Raw genomic sequence first — 15,986 nt, forward strand, 5'->3', positions numbered from 1 at the left:
ATTGGGAGGGCGCATTTGATACAAACCAGTGTCGCGCCTAGAAAGGAGCGGGCTCTGTTGGCAGCTGATTCGCTGTCTGGATACTGGATAGAATGGAACGGTCAGCCTTTGCGATAGAAGGCGAGCCAGGGGGGGGGAGTTGTAAAAGTGAGGGCCTTTTCCTTTGTGGTGAAGAGTGTGGACTGGGGACTGGGACTGGGACTGGGACTGGGACTGGGACTGGGACTGGGACTGGGACTGGGACTGGGACTTGGGGGCAGACCTGGCTACTCCTGGCTACTCCTGGCTACTCCTGGCACTCCTGGCACTCCTCACACTGGGACCCTAAAGCCAGCGCTGCTGCAACAGGACAGGCACCACCCCCCTTCCCCCCCCTTCCCTACCAGGCTTCCCTTCCCTCGTTCCCCCCCAAAAAGACCCCGAGACTCCAAAAAGCCTCTAAATTGTCCTTTACCTTCAACTGCTTCACGCTTCATCTCACACCCCCAGGCCGGTCTGTTCGTCGACAACATCGTTGTCGCCTGCTTCCGTTAATCTTCATCGTCTTCTTCTTCATCCTGGGCTCCCTGAAGCCTGTCATACTCTCTTCACCGTCGTCCGTGCCTCGTTTATCCCGCAACCACTTTCCATCTTCGCTCTGTTCGCATCTCACTTCTACACTACAAGTCTGTACAGACTCGCTGTGTCTCTGCCATCTATAATACGGAATTCCACCTTTTCAGTCACCAGTTTGCTCTGTTGGCGAATTGTCGTTCCACCAGCCCCCCTAAGCCTGGCATTTACACATCCATTGACGACCTGAAAGTCCTGCGTTGCGCCTTCATTACCCTCAAACGCTTCCACGACATAGCATATAGTGTAGCATCGCTCCCTCAAACATTTTCGAAACACAATGTCCACCGCCGTTGCTGCCCCGCCCAGCACTGCTGCTCACACCTCATCATCGTCTACTACAGAGACATCGAGATCATATAGTACCATAGCTCCGCTCCATCCTGCTACCACTCCTTCAAAACCCTCTCAGACGAGCGCCCATAACTCTCCACACTCCAGTGATGGCGCGTCACAAAGAGGGATGGAGCCTAGGCGCTCCCCGAATTCGTATGTCTATTACTTTACATCCTTCTGATTCTTACTCTTCTCAACCTTCACCCCGTTCAGCTGCTCACAGAAGATCCCGTAGGCTTCGCGCTCCACCAGCCAAGATCTCGGTAAAGAAAGAACCCACCTCCCCCGAAATTCCGACCGGCCGTCATCGTCCTCGTCGCCTCGAACTAGCCAATAACGGTCCAATTGGCCAGACTACATTGACTGCCAGGGGTCCTATGACTGCGAAAGAGAGTGCTGGGCTTGCTATACAGGATGTCGGCCTTGCATGTCTCTCTCCAGGTTTTCACACGCAAGATCCTAGTATGAGAGAACAGCTGCAGCGTAGCATTGATGTGCGAGAAAATCAGAGAAAGATTATTGAGGCACGGCAGAAGAATGCCGGAAAGACACCTGCAGATCCTGCCGAGGGCTCCAGGCAAGATTACAACTCTTTCAGGTCTGCTGCAAAGACACCAGGGACATCCAGACGCAAAGGCCCACCCCCAGGTCTATCAATCAATGCACCATCGCACCAGCAATTTGCGAATGAGCGTGTCATCCAATCGGCGCCTCTTCACCAGACGTTTACTGGCCTGCGTCCTCAGCCAGGTCAGCCCATGCCTAGACAAGTTGCCAATGCTCCTTCAAGCTTGTCTCACACCTCACATATCCACCACGTCCCAGCTACGCAGACCAGTAACCGTTTACCTCCCATTTCAGACGTCTTTGCCGCCGAAGGCATCGGCCGCCACTCCAACCACAGCCCTGGCCATTCCTCAAACTCCAACAACCAACCGCCTTTACCTTCTCCTGGTTTCCCTCCAAGCCAGCAACAATCCCAACAGCCTCCTCCCACCAGCCGACCACGTGAGTACAAATCCGCCGAAGAAGCCGTTGCATCCCTATCGGGAGGTCGAGAAGATCTCATGCCCAAGATCGTGCACTACGGTGGTCACCAGCCTCCCACGCCACCCTCCCCGATGCCTCAGCACGGAAGCGCTAATTATCATCCCGGCGCAGTTCCTTCTTCAGAATTACATCGCACTAGCAGTGCAAGACGACGAGGCCGCGATGAGTACGAACGTGACGCTGGATCTCCACCACTTGGCCGTCAAGCCGAACCGCGAAGATCTGGACCATTCGGCGAAGGCCGCGACTCTCCAGAGACGCAACGCAAGAAGAAAGAAGAATTCATTCAGCTTTGCGCTCGTGCGTGGGATCTGATGCACTCATGAATCATGGCCTGCCAATCGGTCGCATACATATATCCTGTTAGGGTTAGTGCTACTCTTATGCAGCCCTTACGGGAGGCTTTCATGCCTCCCTGTTACGTTCACGAGACGCAAAGGTGAACGACTTGGTGGCAGTATTGACTACGAGGACTTTGGCTGGTGTCTTGAGGCGACATGGTTTTTAATTTACGTCACTGCGCATCTCAATACTGTTTTGACATTTTCCCGCTTCCAGACCGCTGGCTTATACCCTTATATGTATTGTCTAAAATTTTGGATGATCGGTAAACGGCACTCCAAAAGCATCCCTTTCGAGTCCCATCTCATCTGCTTGGTTTAAAGGTTGTTTTGCGTCTTCATCTTGTTACTCTATTTGGTCCGATTAGCGCTCTTCTGACTCAGTGTGCGGCGTGGGTGTGGCACAGCAATACACGCACCACTCTCTTGGAACGGCTGTTTCGGTGTTGGTCACGCGTCAATTGCTCGTTCAAGATACCTGCCACCGTTCCACTTGCCATATTTGGATATGAGTCCCTTGCAAGATTTGCCGCGCAGGCGGCTCGGGGTGCTTCATTACTGGGTCCCGTTACTTCACTCGATTCACACATTTGGGGTGGATTTAAGCTTCACCACCTGTGCTATGTGTTTGAATGAGAAGAAAAGCTTCCAGATTAGAAGCGCAACAAACCCAGCAGTAGTAGACACGCGGGCTTCACGACCTGTGGGAGCAGGAGCAGAAGCAGGAACAGGAGCAGGAGGGAAAATCTAGTTGGAGGTTGGGTGGTTAGGTGACTTGTCTAGACGAGTACTGATTGCATGCTAGGATTTCGCAATGCAAGGAAAGTCCGATCTTTATTTACACGAAGCATGGACCATATAATAGGGTGATATCTCCAGGCGCTTCAGCGTCGTGCTGTCAGGTCGAGGCGCGTCGACCTCGTACTTGCTGCGGTCGGCCTCATGATTAGCATGCATCCCACCCGTAAAAGTACGCAGTTGTAAACTACGGCGCACCGGGGGGCGCGGGCGGTTTTGGAAGGGGGAACAACAATCACGACGGGAGAGACAGAAAAAACAAAATATCGGCAGCAACTGTTATTCCCCAAAGCTTTTCAATCGAAAAATCATTCTCTTTAATTACTCTCGCGCCTTAAATCGCTTGTAGGACTGACTCGTGATATATATCCATTTTTCCGCCCACTATACGTACCTACGTATAGTGTACATGATACTGTACATGATACATGATACATGCATCATTGCTCACTCATGTGACATCATACCCTGACTCGCCTTCGTCTGTCAAAGTCCAGCCTGGGTCGGTCAGTTCGCTGGAAAGGGTAATTAAGGAAAGGGACGGGGATCTCAGACGGGACGTATGTATACGTGGATTGTTTGTGTGTGTTTGTATGTCTCGTATTGTGAATCCCTGGGGGACCCCTCATGAATCAACTGCGAAACAGCCACAATCCAATCACACATCGAAGAGGAGGGAGGATTGTTCACGAGACGGCGTTTCATCGTCTTCGTGTTTACCCCTCCTCCTCCTCCTCATCACCGCTGGATCTCGGGGCTTCTGTTTGTTTTTTATGTGTCTGTCTGTCTGTCTTTGTATCTGTTTATGCATGTTGACTGAAAGAAGGGTCCTGAGTGTCGGCGAGAAAGGAAGGATCGTATGTTTCGTGTATTTCTCCCTCTCGAATCACTAGTACGGTTTGATTTCAAATGGATGAATAGTTGGACGGGTTTGTAGAATCATGATGAAGTGGGGTGCTTTCTCTTGGCTAATCAGAAAATACCATACCACACTTCATCCGCACGGGATATATAGAGAAGCCGTGTCTTGTTGTATCACAAATGTAATTTCTTCTTCTTCTTTTCCTGGGGTGGGTGGGTATATATATGCTAGACGAAACGAACCGGCGACCCCGCATCATGGATGGATGTTTCTTTTTCAAATACACACACACACACACACATTTCACCGAATCGCAAAACATTAACAAAGCAAACTTAGCAAGTCCCCACTCGACTTGGTAGATATAGATATCCAGGTAAAGACGGTTTCGCGATCATCAGGGGAAGCTGAGCGGGGGTCATTGTTTTGAAAGATTGGGCACCTGATCCGACCACCGTTGTTGAACAAGCACGCATGGATGGGAATCCGCTTGGAGCGAATGAATGAATGAAGCAGGGAAAGGGAAGGAAGGAGGGGTGGTGGATAAGCGACGTTTGGGGTTGGGTTGGAGGAGGAGGAGGGGTTGTTTGGTAGGTAAGTAGGTAGTAGGTATTTATGCCCCCCCTGCTGCAGCCGCTGCTGCCCCCAGTCAGTTTGTTTCAGAACAAACGTCGTGTGTTTCAGATATTTCGTTTTTTTGTCGCAAACGAACGAGGGGGGGGAGGTGGTCGTATCTGTTCATATGACTGATAACGTTATGGGTGTGTGTATATGTGGGTTTTGTATAGGCTGGTGGTATCAAGGGGGTTCAAGCCAGGCAGGGTAAATGTGAGGATAAGTCCCAGGTTGAGGCGATAATCATATATGCAGGGTCTCGCTAACGCTTGCTGGCTCTTGCTTGTGCTCGGTTGCGGGCAATATGGATGTATTATGTACGTATGTAGCTGATACGCACGGGGCGTCGCGGGCGATTCGACGACGTCGAGGGTAGGCGAGACTGGGGGGGCGCGGCATATATTCATTCCTGGGTTGATGCCCGTGATATCATGTAGCGCTTGCGGCTCTGGTATATGTGTGTATGGTAAGGGTTTGCTACATTGCTTGCGGATGCAAGATTATGATCTACAGCAGTGCCATATGGGCACGCAATCATATTGGGATTATCATCGTCATCGTCGTCAGAGTAGTAGTGTCTGTCATGTATTCTGGCCCCATCGAGGCCATCCAACAGCGTGTAATTGGTAAAACATGTGTGCCTGTCGATGAAATTTACATTGTTCGTCGGGCTCGTGGCATCTGTTTCTTCTCCTTGCCGGCAAGCTTCTTTCGTCGTCTTTGCATCAACTTGTCCCGCGACTTGGCGTTCATGCTGTTGTACTTCTCAACGAGGGCTTGCTGCTTAATCTCGGAACGCTTGAGGTAGAATGGCTTCTTGCCGTGCTCAATCGCTTCCTTTTCTTTCTTGCGGTGTTCACGCTTGACCTCCTGTTCTTTGTCCTTGGCCGCTTGTGCTTTAGCGCGATTCTCCATAGATGTGATCTGTTTCTTCAGGTCCTCCTTATATGTGGCATCCTTGCTTTTCTTCTGTGCGTTCTTGAGCTCAGCGATTTCGTCTGCACGATAATCTTTGAGAAATGCGTACTTTCGGGAAAGAGAATCACTACTCTTTGGCGGTCCGGAGAGTGGGTCGAAGCGCGGATCTCGAGAAACGCGTTTGTGAGTCTCTAGAACGGTACGCCTCCGTGTGACAGGCTTCTTGCTCGATTGAATCGCTGGTGCGTGTTTAGATGATCGCTTTCGTGGATCGTCATTCCCATCCTCATCCTCATCGTCAGAATCTTGCGAGTCGTCCGAGGTGTCAGGCTCGTCCTTGCGCCTTCGTTGCTTCGCTGATACCTGCAGTGGCTGAAGCTCTTTCCCTGATTTCATCGACTTAAGCTCGAGAAGTCTCTTCCGTAGTGCCAATAGCTTGTCCTCTTGTTGCCCCGATGACTCCGCACCCCTCTTACGTTTACGACTGCTCTGCTGATCCTTAAATAGAGCAGCCTGAGCTTTCGCCAGAGAGCCGAAAGAAACCTTGCTCAGCCGTTCTTGAGCGTCTTCATCCGCTTCGTCATCTTGTCCAGCATTGTCCTCATCTTCCTCTTCCGTGTTAGTCAAGTCGCTTCCTGCCTCAGATGCGGAGAAGCTACCCTCTCTGTCTTCTCCGGTATCTAGGATGGAGGGTGATGACACATCGAGCTCTGATGAGTGCGGATCACTGTCGTATTCCTCAGCCGTGCGAGGCTTAATTGAGCGGCTGAGTTTCTTGGAGAGAACCATGATGTTCTTGGTTATTTCGCCTATCTAGGTAGCTCATGCAATCTACAAGTTTTCCCCACCTGAAAAGTTGGCGCCGCGGCGAATCCTCGGATCAGGGCGCAACATTGAAACAACAGTGAATCTGACCTTTGTTCTGTATGTGGTGTTCGAGCGTATTAAACAGGTAGATGTTGCCTGTTATCATACGGACCTGGTGTAGGTCACTCCGCCCGCAGATCGCGCCGCCAATCCGCGTCACGCTTCATGTCGCGCGCCACTACTGTTCACCGGTAACTTCCTGCTCAAGGCAGACTCAAGGCGCCACTCACTAACGACACCAAAGATGACCAGGTCAAAGAACCTGCTTAATTCAAAAGATCCTACCGGTCTCTTGAACACGGACATACCCATTAACCAACCAGAGCTCAGGCCCGCACATTCCGAGGCCGCGCCGGTATCACCAATATCTCAGTGTTCGACGAATGACGCGGAATTTATTGGAGACACTTTACTTTCAGCTCTAGACCTAGATCTGAAACCTCAGCAAGAAAATTGCAAAGTGAAACAAACCCAGGTCGGTATAAGTAGAGATAGTGAACTGCAGGACAAGCCATCCCTCGGGGACACAGAGATCCAAGATAACAATATCGGAAGATTACAACAGCCAAAGCGAAAGAAGCGGAAACCCAAAGCCGCTAAAGCTGCAAGACCCATTGCTCAACGTTCTGAAAGAGAGGCTGCAAAAGGAAACGATTCCAGCGCGAAGATCAAGAAGAAGAAGCTCACAAAGAGTGAACGAAAAGAGAAAGGACGACTTGCTATTGAAGCCAACAGAGCGAAGCTTTCACAGAAGGCAAACATGGAAAATGGACCGTCAGACTATCGAGGGGGAATGCATCGTCAAGGACTTCGACGGAATCATGATAATCCTAGTAGGTTCTTGACAGGCGCAAATGCTACAACAGTGGTGCCTCAACCACAGCCACCGTCCGGCACCAGCCCTCAACAATGGCAGCCATCTCCTCAAATACCCTGGAATCAACAGCAGTTATCTATGAACAATGTTCCCCAAGCGACCCCTTATGGACAGCCTACGTGGACGCCACCAATAATGGAATTTATGCCGCCTATGCCATCAACGTTTGGCATGCCGGGCAGTGCCTCTTCAAATCTCTTCACGGGTCCAACACAGGACTTCAATAGTATGGCTGGTCTTAGGTCGACCCAGGCACGCAACTTCTCCTCAACAGGTTCTGAGCAAGGAAGAGCTCCTGCATTCAAACGCCTTAGCTCACCAAAACGCGAGCTCATTCCCAGGCCGGTCCCTACGGCCGAATATCTTAACTTGGCCAACGGCGAGGCCAAGCCATGTCAAGAAGCGCGAAAGATGCTACTGGTATTCGATCTCAACGGAACACTCGTATTCCGACCGAACCGTGACGCTAGTCGATCGAAATTGCGCCCAGGCTTAGATAAATTCATGGAATTTGTCTTTGCGAATTTCCACGTCATGGTATGGTCGAGCTCGAAGCCCGAGAACGTGGAGACAATGTGTACGTTGGCCTTCACAGACGAGCAGCGCGACAAACTAGAAGCAAAATGGTCTCGGAAGCAGCTCCGTTTGTCTCAGCAGCACTACAATTCTAACGTGCAAGTATACAAGCATCTGACATGGATCTTCGACTTCAAGTCTAGCAAGATATATCACCCAGATCATCCCAACGGTGGACGCTGGGACGCTACGAATACGATCCTGATTGATGACTCGGCGCTGAAGTCAGCTGCTGAACCCTATAATCTGATTGAGATACCAGAGTGGGATGGCCAAGCCAAAGAACATGACCAGACTCTTCTGGTACAGTTGATGGACTATCTTGATGAGATAAGATACTACGACAACGTTGCTTCCTGCATTCGGCAGCAACCGTTTAGATGGGATAAGAGTTTGGCTTCATGATCTGTTATTGTCGGTGCATTTGTAGGATTGATAGAATATGTTGCATGGGTCGGCGTAAGGCATGGACTTTAGGCCCTATTATTCTGTCAAGCAAGGCGTCTTCTTTTTGATATACTCAGGCGTATCATATACTGTGCGTCACATATCAGTAGCTTGGCTCACAGGTATGTTCCGATCCAGGAACATGTTTCGAGCGTACAGGAGGGAATTTCAGCTCATTAGGTATGGAGCGGCAAACGATTAAATACTACACACTCAATGAAGCAAAATTCAGCATAGTAAATATGAGGGTCCTCTACGATGCCTAACGGATATCATCCATGCCACCCAGCCCCCCTAGACACCTAATGAACAATTCATCATATGCGCGTAGTACATCACCTCAAATCCCGCACGACTCTTTCTAGATCTCCAAGATCCAGATCCTCCCTACACGCACCCGCTTCGCACACCATAACTCTCTTCTTCTCCGGATCCATATGCTTGAGCAGCTCGTTCTGCCCCCTCAACCACTGACCCTTGTCCTTTGTCAACCGCACAAGACTGCCAATGCCACCGACGCGATTCCTCCACTTCGCCACCACGTCATCTACATCCGCACCCTCTCCGCACACAACCACGCTCCGCACGCCCAGTTTGCCCGCCACAATGCTCGGCATCATACTCGAGAACAAGAACGGATGCTGCATGATCTCTGCCTCAAATGCCTCGCACGTCTGCCTCGCCAGTGTTGCATACCTGTCTGAATTCAGCAGCGACGACAAACGATACAGATTCGTTGCGCTGACGCCATTCGTGGACGGCTCCGCGTTGTCCAGCCCGTCCTTGAGCCGTAGTAACAAGTCCGTTGCACTTGCGGCTGTGGAGTAGAATCCGAAGCTCTTGTCGTCCCAAAAGTGATCCAACTGCGTGCGCTGCAGCACATCCGCCCATGCGAGATGGCTGTCGTCAAAAGTTGATTCGTATAGATCGAGTAGGCCGGAGATGAGAAAGGCGTAGTCGTCAGCGAATGCGGGAGCGTCGCCGGGTCCTTCACGGTACACGCGCTTCATGGTGCTGGTGGACGGGTCGAAGAGTTCTTTTTTAATGAAGGCGGCGGCGGATGTTGCTGCGGTTAGATATGTGGATGCTTTGGTGGCATCGAGAGGTTGAAGAACGGCGCCGGTCCGAGCGAGTGCGCCGATGGCGAGACCATTCCAAGCGACTACGATCTTGTCGTCGAGGGCCGGACGAGGGCGTTCGGCGTTTCGATGGGCGAGTAGTTTGTCACGGCCAGTGTTGATGGTCTGGATGATGTCTTCAACGGAGAGGCCGAATTCCTTGGACAGCGTTTCCGGGCTGCACGAAATTGCTAAGACGTTCTGGCTGAGGAGCTCATCGTGAGCATCATGCTCGGGGCTCACATTGCCATCTGCCTGAACGTTGTAGTAACGAGCACAAATATCGCCGTCGCGGCCTCCGAGAATATCTCGAAATTCCTTGAGGGACCAAACATAGAAAGCACCTTCTCGCTTTTCCTTGTCTGTTGGTCTATAGAAGGAATCTGCATCTTCTGCAGAAAAAAAACCTCCAGTAGTTGAATGCATTGGTTGAGTAGTGAGATAGGTTGCAATGTCTATTACAGTACTAAGGAGCTCGGGGTCTTCAGTCAAGATATAAGCGTCAAGATATACGGGCAGGAGTTGAGCTTGGTCGTACAGCCTGAACAAGTATCGTTAGCTCCTAATCTGTGTTTAAAATGTGAGGCCTTTGCACATACATCTTCTCGAAATGTGGCAGGCTCCAGTCTCGTGTTACGGAGTATCGCGCAAATCCATTTCCCACCTGGTCGTGAATTCCGCCTCGAGTCATGTTCTTTATGGTCCGAATGACCATCTCTTGTGCCTTCTTTACGTCTTCAGGACCAACGACGTCTTCCACGGCCTGTGGAAACTGGCCGAGTCGAAGGAGGAAGGAAAGATTGACAGGCGTGGGGAACTTCGGTGCTCCACCGAACCCAGCATGGATTTGGTCATATTTCTTCTTGTAGTGTTCATAGGAGTCATCCAGCAGCTCAAGATCCAGACCATCAGCTGCATCATCAGGTCCTCCAGTCCTACTTACGGTTCCTTCCTCTGCAAATGCTTTGAGCTGGGCTGTAATTTCTTTTGCCGAATCTAGACAGCGCTGCTGCTGATTGCGCCATATGTCACCAATCTTCTCAAGAATGTCTAGGAATCCGACGTTTCCAGTGGTAGGGGATGCTGAACCTGGACCAGGAAAGTATGTGCCGCCAAAGATGGGTTCAAGATTCGGTGTAATAAAGACATTCAAGGGCCATCCGCCTGATCCTTGCGTAGCTTGAACATAATTCATATATATGCGGTCGATGTCGGGTCTCTCTTCGCGATCGATCTTGACAGGTATGAACGAGCTATTTAGGATGTTGGCAACCTCCTGATTCTCAAAGGACTCGCGCTCCATTACATGGCACCCTGTAGTGATGTCAGAAAAAGGCGGCTATGGGCGCGTGCATGCTTTACAATGACATGCCGCATATCCAATGCTCACGAATAGTAGGCGGTTTGTCTGCTTTGCTAGCGCTAGTGTTTCTGGAGTCCACATCTGCCATGCTACAGGATTGTGCATGTGTCCGCGAACCTGTTTAAGAACATCGTGAGCATAAGATATGTAGGAAATTACTCTGAGAGTAACTTTGCAGCTCTTGACGTTACTCACATATGGGCTTCGACTCTTGTCTAGTGTATTGACCAGTCGCAAACTCTCGTCTACTATAGGACTTCTGGACGCGCCTTGAGTCGCCATGCTGACATTGAGCTTGCGACCAACTATTCTGTCCAAAATCTGAGATAGGAGGGGTAGAGATTGCGGGGTGCGGGGCGGGAGGATGATGAAGGGGACCGTAGCAAGTCTGGCGACGCGTCGCATACAATCTATGAATCTTGAGTGGAGGAGACGAGGAGAGAGGGAGAGTCGGGAATACGGATTGCAATTTTGCGTCCGCGGATAGCTTCATCATGGAAGAAGCTTCAAGCTTTTGGCTTAGTCATAATATTTAATAAATACGATGAATGATCGTCGTGCGGTCGCGCTACAGCGGTAAGGTACGGCGAGCTATTGTTTCCAAATATATGCGATGATTTCTACCATAGTAGGTTTGTAGGCATGTATAGTTGAGCATAGCTATCTATAGCTAATAGTAATATGCTGTAGTGTAATCCTGTCGCTCGGTCATCTGAAGGACTCGGTTCTTCCTGCGTGAGGCCCGCAGCATCGCAACACGTTCAACTTGCATCATACGTCTATCACGTGCTCCTTCTGTAGCCCAATGAGCTGGATGCCATTACTATACAGACCTGACCGGTTCGGGGTCTGGGCGCGGTCAGTTATCGGGCTATTGGCGGAAGGGACCATGGGAAGAGGCCGCGATATTGAGTTCATCGACTATAGAGTATGCAATACACGGATATTGTAGTTTTGCAATGGCCCATGTTGCAAAGGACGATTCCGTTTAACCTCAGTGGTGGAGTAGTGCTTGCCGACTCGAAAATCAATCTTGCTTAGGAAGCTTGCCTTGTACAGCGCAGAAAGAGCCCATAAAGGCATTGCAGCAAGATGATATCGATGAGTGAAGCAATTCGATATTTGCTGAGTGGTAGACTGTATTCTCGAAGCCGTCGTATTTCTCAGTTGCCTGGTTGTGATGGGATCCGCCGCTTGTGCACTCCGTGCCTCCCCATACGAAAGATTTCACCAGGCGTCGTGTCGGAATTTGGCGTGCATCATTGCTCCAACTGCTTCTCCTCTTGCCCAAATGCCAGACGCAATCTCCGTTCGAAGACTGCCCAAGTTTCAGGCCACTCGCGCTCGTTGGCCTTTTCGTCACGTCGTATTCTTGTCAATGTCGCTCCGACGCCGACTCCGACGGCAAAGATGGGGTCTATGGTCCTGTTTGCGATTAGAACTATGCTTATAAAGGACCCAGTGAGATCGAGCATACTTTGAGATCAAATACCTGTATGCCATCGTGCCTGTGGTATATAGTTAAGAGATGCGCTATGGAGTGCATGCCTGGACATGGAGCTCTCAGGCCGACGGATTAGGTAAGCTAGACTCAAGAAGGTATCGATCGAACTAGACCTAATTTGGCTCATGAGTATCCTCAGCAGCAGGCATCAAATAAACCGTTCTATTACCAAGTGAGAGATGCTACGTGAAACTAGAATTAGTAACTTAAGCATATCTTAGTAATATGCTGAAGGACTTCCGAGAGCACTTGAGTATATCACTTGACCGATATGACTATTTGACCATCTGATCCTAGTATCACGGGACTGCCTCGGTGACTGTCCAACACGGAGTAATAGCAAACTCAAGAAAGCGGCAAAGATTTACCAGATAAAACCTTTACACACTATGAAGCATCCTGAAAAACTTCTGCAGGCGTCATCGATGGAATCAAGCCCTGCAAAAGCTATTGTGGTGTTGGCTGGGTCACTAAGCGTACAGATCTCTAATGAATAATCATGTCGAGGAATCAAGTTTAGATTATGAACGATAAAGAGACCAGGTAACCATAAGTAATCAAGACCAACCCATCAGGAACGCTGGCCTCCAAGTGCGACGCATGACGTTCCAACGGACACTTGGGTTTAGTTCGTATAGCCATCTGTTCCTCAGTGCAGCTGTGCGTCACTCCTAATACCCAGTTTCTGTGCTATGGCCGATAACAATATTCATATGTCCGAACGCCCAAATCACGACAGGTTGCCCGCTCGCAAGGGAGGTAGGCGGTTATAGAGCTTCGCCGAATGTGTTCTCGCCGGAGTATCTATGATGCCATATTAGCTAGTAACGCAAAACATGTGGATAAAAGAACGTACGTGATGTAGAGGAATCCATCTTCGTCCTTATGTTCCTCATATATGCTGCTCATGAGTGCGGCTGTGGGTGGTAAGACTTCATCCACGAAGATGAAGATGGCCTTCTCTGGTGAGAGCTTGATGCGCTTGCGAATCACGTAGACGAACTGTCCAACTGTGAGATCTGATGGTACGAGGTATTTCTTCTTGTCGATGGTCGCAATGTCAGACTTCTCGACCTTCTCGCAAATGACCGGAATGCGGTCGTTGTACTTCTGGCGGATGCGCTCAGCTTCGGCCTTACGCTTCTCGAAGGGATGCTCGTCCTTGAACTTTGATCGCATGTTGAAGGAAAGGTATGTAGATTTCTAGTTCCGGTAGAGAGTGATAGTTAGTGGTTGAGATAGGGTATCGGTGGGTAGATGTAGGAGGAAGGGTGCGGTGAAGGCAGCAGCTTGCGGAGGCGGGGCGAGATGTGAAGTGGGCGGTGGACTGGTCAGCGCGAGCTAGAAGTGGTGGCGCTTGCGTCAGGTTTGGCTTAAGAGGGAGGCTGTGGAGCTTTTGCGGGTGACAGAGCTATAACGGATAATAATGTGACAAAAGCGCGACAGAAATGTCAGACAGGAACGCGGTCGCTGACCATTTATACACTTGACGCACAAACCATCCTAGTCATGCGGTCTCGTCCTTCTTGTTCACTCTACTCAGACGAGTGTCTTGTAAATAGGAGCACCTGCACTGATGACTCGACTCACCTAGGCTGCTGAGCGCCTTCGCAACTGCGCGCCATTGCAACTGCGCGCCATGCCCGTCCAGCTTGACGCTTCACAGGGCACAAACGGGTATAGTCACTCTTTGCAGTGTTCTCACGCTTCATGTTCCGAGCCCTGTCCTGCGGCAATACTTTGGGCTCCGGAATCAGCTCGTGACATTTGTTCTCACATATACCTGATGACGTAGATGAGTGAGCCCCTCCTCAACTGCGAACCTCGAGGCCTGGTCACCACCTCTGATGGTGACTTAACGAGTCAAGATATCAAGACGTTTCAATCTCGGGCCCTGCGAGACGGCCTTCTGCAGGTACGGAATTATGGCTTGTGGCCTATACCTACCTTAATGCCTATTCAGGATCCGGGCAAGCCGTTGACCTCGGGGCTAACCCGGGGCCCGGCACCTAGGAGGTAGCTTTCCCCAACCTAGAGCATTTCCGTACCCACTTGACTGGAAGCTTCGCAACGACGTTGATGTCCGTACATCCCTGTACTATTTCAACAATGACCTGACGATACATTCCCATTTCTATTGTGCCTCTTCATGTCCTATCTCACCGCGATGTCGTCAGTGCGGCTATTCAAGTCGCTACCGGCCCTTACTATCAGGGCGAAGAATGGCACCTCGAAAGCCTCCATTAGATCAGGACGCCAAAGGACAAGACCTTTTTCGAACTCATCGCAGCATATGGGTCCTACTAGTGGTCATGCGCTCCATGGATTCTCAGGTTTGTCAACATCCGGGACGGCTCTGAGTTTGCCTCTGATAGGACTTGCTGCCTGTGTCATCGTGCGTACCTTGTCTTGCCAGAACGTTATCACTGCTAACCCACGGAAGCTTACATTGATACCTGGAAATAGCCCTGCGATGGAGGCCCCTAGTATCGCCGAACGAGATGCTCTCGCAAAACGGGAATCAGGGGTGACCGATAGCTCACCAATGCGCCTGCGTATGGAAGCATTCATAAAAGAAAACCAACAAAAGATCGTAGCAGAGCTCGAAAAGGTGGATGGGAAAAAGTTTCTCCAAGATACATGGCAACGACCAGCGGGTGGTGGTGGTATTACTTGTGTGCTGCAAGACGGCAATGTTTTTGAAAAGGCCGGTGTCAATACTTCCGTAGTATACGGCTCATTGGGAAGAGGTGCAATAGCAAAAATGCGTGTAAACCACCCAGCACTGGACCCAGATGTCGAGTCCATGGAATTCTTTGCTGCCGGTATCAGCATGGTTCTCCATCCGCACAATCCCATGGCACCAACGGTGCATCTCAACTATCGTTATTTTGAAACAGCTGGCCCAGATGGCAAGACAAATGCGTGGTGGTTCGGAGGTGGTTGTGATTTGACGCCTGCATATCTTTTCGATGAGGATGCTATACATTTCCACAAAACGATTAAGGATGCATGCGACAAACACGACAAGAACTACTATCCAAGATTCAAGAAATGGTGCGATGAGTATTTCAACAATAAACATAGAGGCGGCGAGTCTCGTGGTATAGGCGGTATCTTCTTCGATGATCTTGACGAACAAGAGAAGGATCAGGAGCAGTTATTCGCTTTTGCGCAAGACTGTCTTGGTTCATTCCTGCCAGGGTACATACCGATCATCGAAAAGCGGAAAGACATGCCATATACGGAGCATGAAAAAGCCTGGCAACAATTACGCCGCGGACGATACGTGGAGTTCAATCTTGTTCATGACCGAGGGACAAAGTTTGGCCTTGAGACACCCGGAGCGCGAATCGAGAGCATCTTGATGAGTTTACCGCTCACAGCGCGCTGGCAGTACATGCACGAGCCTGAAAAGGGAAGCCGAGAGGAGAGGCTCCTTAGTATACTGAAGTCCCCGAAAGAGTGGGTCTGAAATGTTTATATACCCTGCCTGTAATTACTCCAAAAGCTCAATATATGTAAGATGTATAGATAGGAGATTCGAGCTCAGTAAATATCGTGCCGACCCGCACAATTAACTTTGACAGGTCTACACACATAGGACGCTCTAGCCATGCAAATCGAAAATGAGCAAGAATAGCCTTTGTTTCCAGTCAAAGCCGGCTCCGTATAATCCCAGTATATCACAGTGGAACGTAG

General features: G+C 50.2%; 7 protein-coding genes across 7 annotated transcripts; 3 read left to right on the forward strand and 4 right to left on the reverse strand.

Moving 5' to 3' along the window:
* Window positions 1-892: 892 nt before the first annotated feature.
* On the forward strand, window positions 893-2,324 carry EJ05DRAFT_503488 (uncharacterized protein; the record flags this gene model as incomplete). The annotated part of the gene is made up of 2 exons (XM_033747429.1): window positions 893-1,101; window positions 1,184-2,324. The coding sequence occupies 2 exons, from the start codon at window positions 893-895 to the stop codon at window positions 2,322-2,324; spliced, it is 1,350 nt and encodes a 449-aa protein (XP_033597634.1).
* Window positions 2,325-5,144: 2,820 nt separating this feature from the next.
* On the reverse strand, window positions 5,145-6,600 carry EJ05DRAFT_125418 (DUF947-domain-containing protein). Its single transcript, XM_033739100.1, has one exon. It carries the CDS (start codon window positions 6,319-6,321, stop codon window positions 5,269-5,271), a length of 1,053 nt encoding a protein of 350 aa, XP_033597635.1. The 5' UTR covers window positions 6,322-6,600; the 3' UTR covers window positions 5,145-5,268.
* Window positions 6,427-8,545, forward strand: EJ05DRAFT_478982 (HAD-like protein). Its single transcript, XM_033744576.1, has 2 exons — window positions 6,427-6,590; window positions 6,644-8,545. Exon 2 carries the CDS (start codon window positions 6,644-6,646, stop codon window positions 8,255-8,257), a length of 1,614 nt encoding a protein of 537 aa, XP_033597636.1. The 5' UTR covers window positions 6,427-6,590; the 3' UTR covers window positions 8,258-8,545.
* Window positions 8,546-8,634: 89 nt separating this feature from the next.
* On the reverse strand, window positions 8,635-11,062 carry EJ05DRAFT_442490 (uncharacterized protein; the record flags this gene model as incomplete). Its single annotated transcript, XM_033742040.1, has 4 exons — window positions 8,635-9,958; window positions 10,017-10,731; window positions 10,780-10,897; window positions 10,976-11,062. 4 exons carry the CDS (start codon window positions 11,060-11,062, stop codon window positions 8,635-8,637), a joined length of 2,244 nt encoding a protein of 747 aa, XP_033597637.1.
* A 977-nt stretch (window positions 11,063-12,039) lies between these two features.
* EJ05DRAFT_503492 (uncharacterized protein) lies at window positions 12,040-12,283 on the reverse strand (the record flags this gene model as incomplete). Its single annotated transcript, XM_033747430.1, has 2 exons — window positions 12,040-12,205; window positions 12,258-12,283. 2 exons carry the CDS (start codon window positions 12,281-12,283, stop codon window positions 12,040-12,042), a joined length of 192 nt encoding a protein of 63 aa, XP_033597638.1.
* Window positions 12,284-13,051: 768 nt separating this feature from the next.
* On the reverse strand, window positions 13,052-13,463 carry EJ05DRAFT_494207 (light chain 3; the record flags this gene model as incomplete). The annotated part of the gene is made up of 2 exons (XM_033746179.1): window positions 13,052-13,088; window positions 13,141-13,463. 2 exons carry the CDS (start codon window positions 13,461-13,463, stop codon window positions 13,052-13,054), a joined length of 360 nt encoding a protein of 119 aa, XP_033597639.1.
* Window positions 13,464-14,256: 793 nt separating this feature from the next.
* Window positions 14,257-15,865, forward strand: EJ05DRAFT_125462 (uncharacterized protein). The gene is made up of 2 exons (XM_033739101.1): window positions 14,257-14,679; window positions 14,728-15,865. Exons 1-2 carry the CDS (start codon window positions 14,434-14,436, stop codon window positions 15,757-15,759), a joined length of 1,278 nt encoding a protein of 425 aa, XP_033597640.1. The 5' UTR covers window positions 14,257-14,433; the 3' UTR covers window positions 15,760-15,865.
* Window positions 15,866-15,986: the final 121 nt, after the last annotated feature.

The sequence above is a fragment of the Pseudovirgaria hyperparasitica genome (genome assembly GCF_010093815.1).
Source record: "Pseudovirgaria hyperparasitica strain CBS 121739 unplaced genomic scaffold EJ05scaffold_14, whole genome shotgun sequence".
NCBI lineage: Eukaryota > Fungi > Ascomycota > Dothideomycetes > Acrospermales > Acrospermaceae > Pseudovirgaria > Pseudovirgaria hyperparasitica.

Excerpts from the sequence above, each read along its gene's own strand:
- EJ05DRAFT_478982 (XM_033744576.1), top strand. The coding sequence starts at position 6,644 with ATGACCAGGTCAAAGAACCTGCTTAATTCAAAAGATCCTACCGGTCTC.
- EJ05DRAFT_125418 (XM_033739100.1), bottom strand. The coding sequence starts at position 6,321 with ATGGTTCTCTCCAAGAAACTCAGCCGCTCAATTAAGCCTCGCACGGCT.
- EJ05DRAFT_125462 (XM_033739101.1), top strand. The coding sequence starts at position 14,434 with ATGTCCTATCTCACCGCGATGTCGTCAGTGCGGCTATTCAAGTCGCTA. Across the intron at positions 14,680-14,727 it reads GACTTGCTGCCTGTGTCATC|CTTACATTGATACCTGGAAA; the intron begins GTGCGTACCTTG and ends AACCCACGGAAG.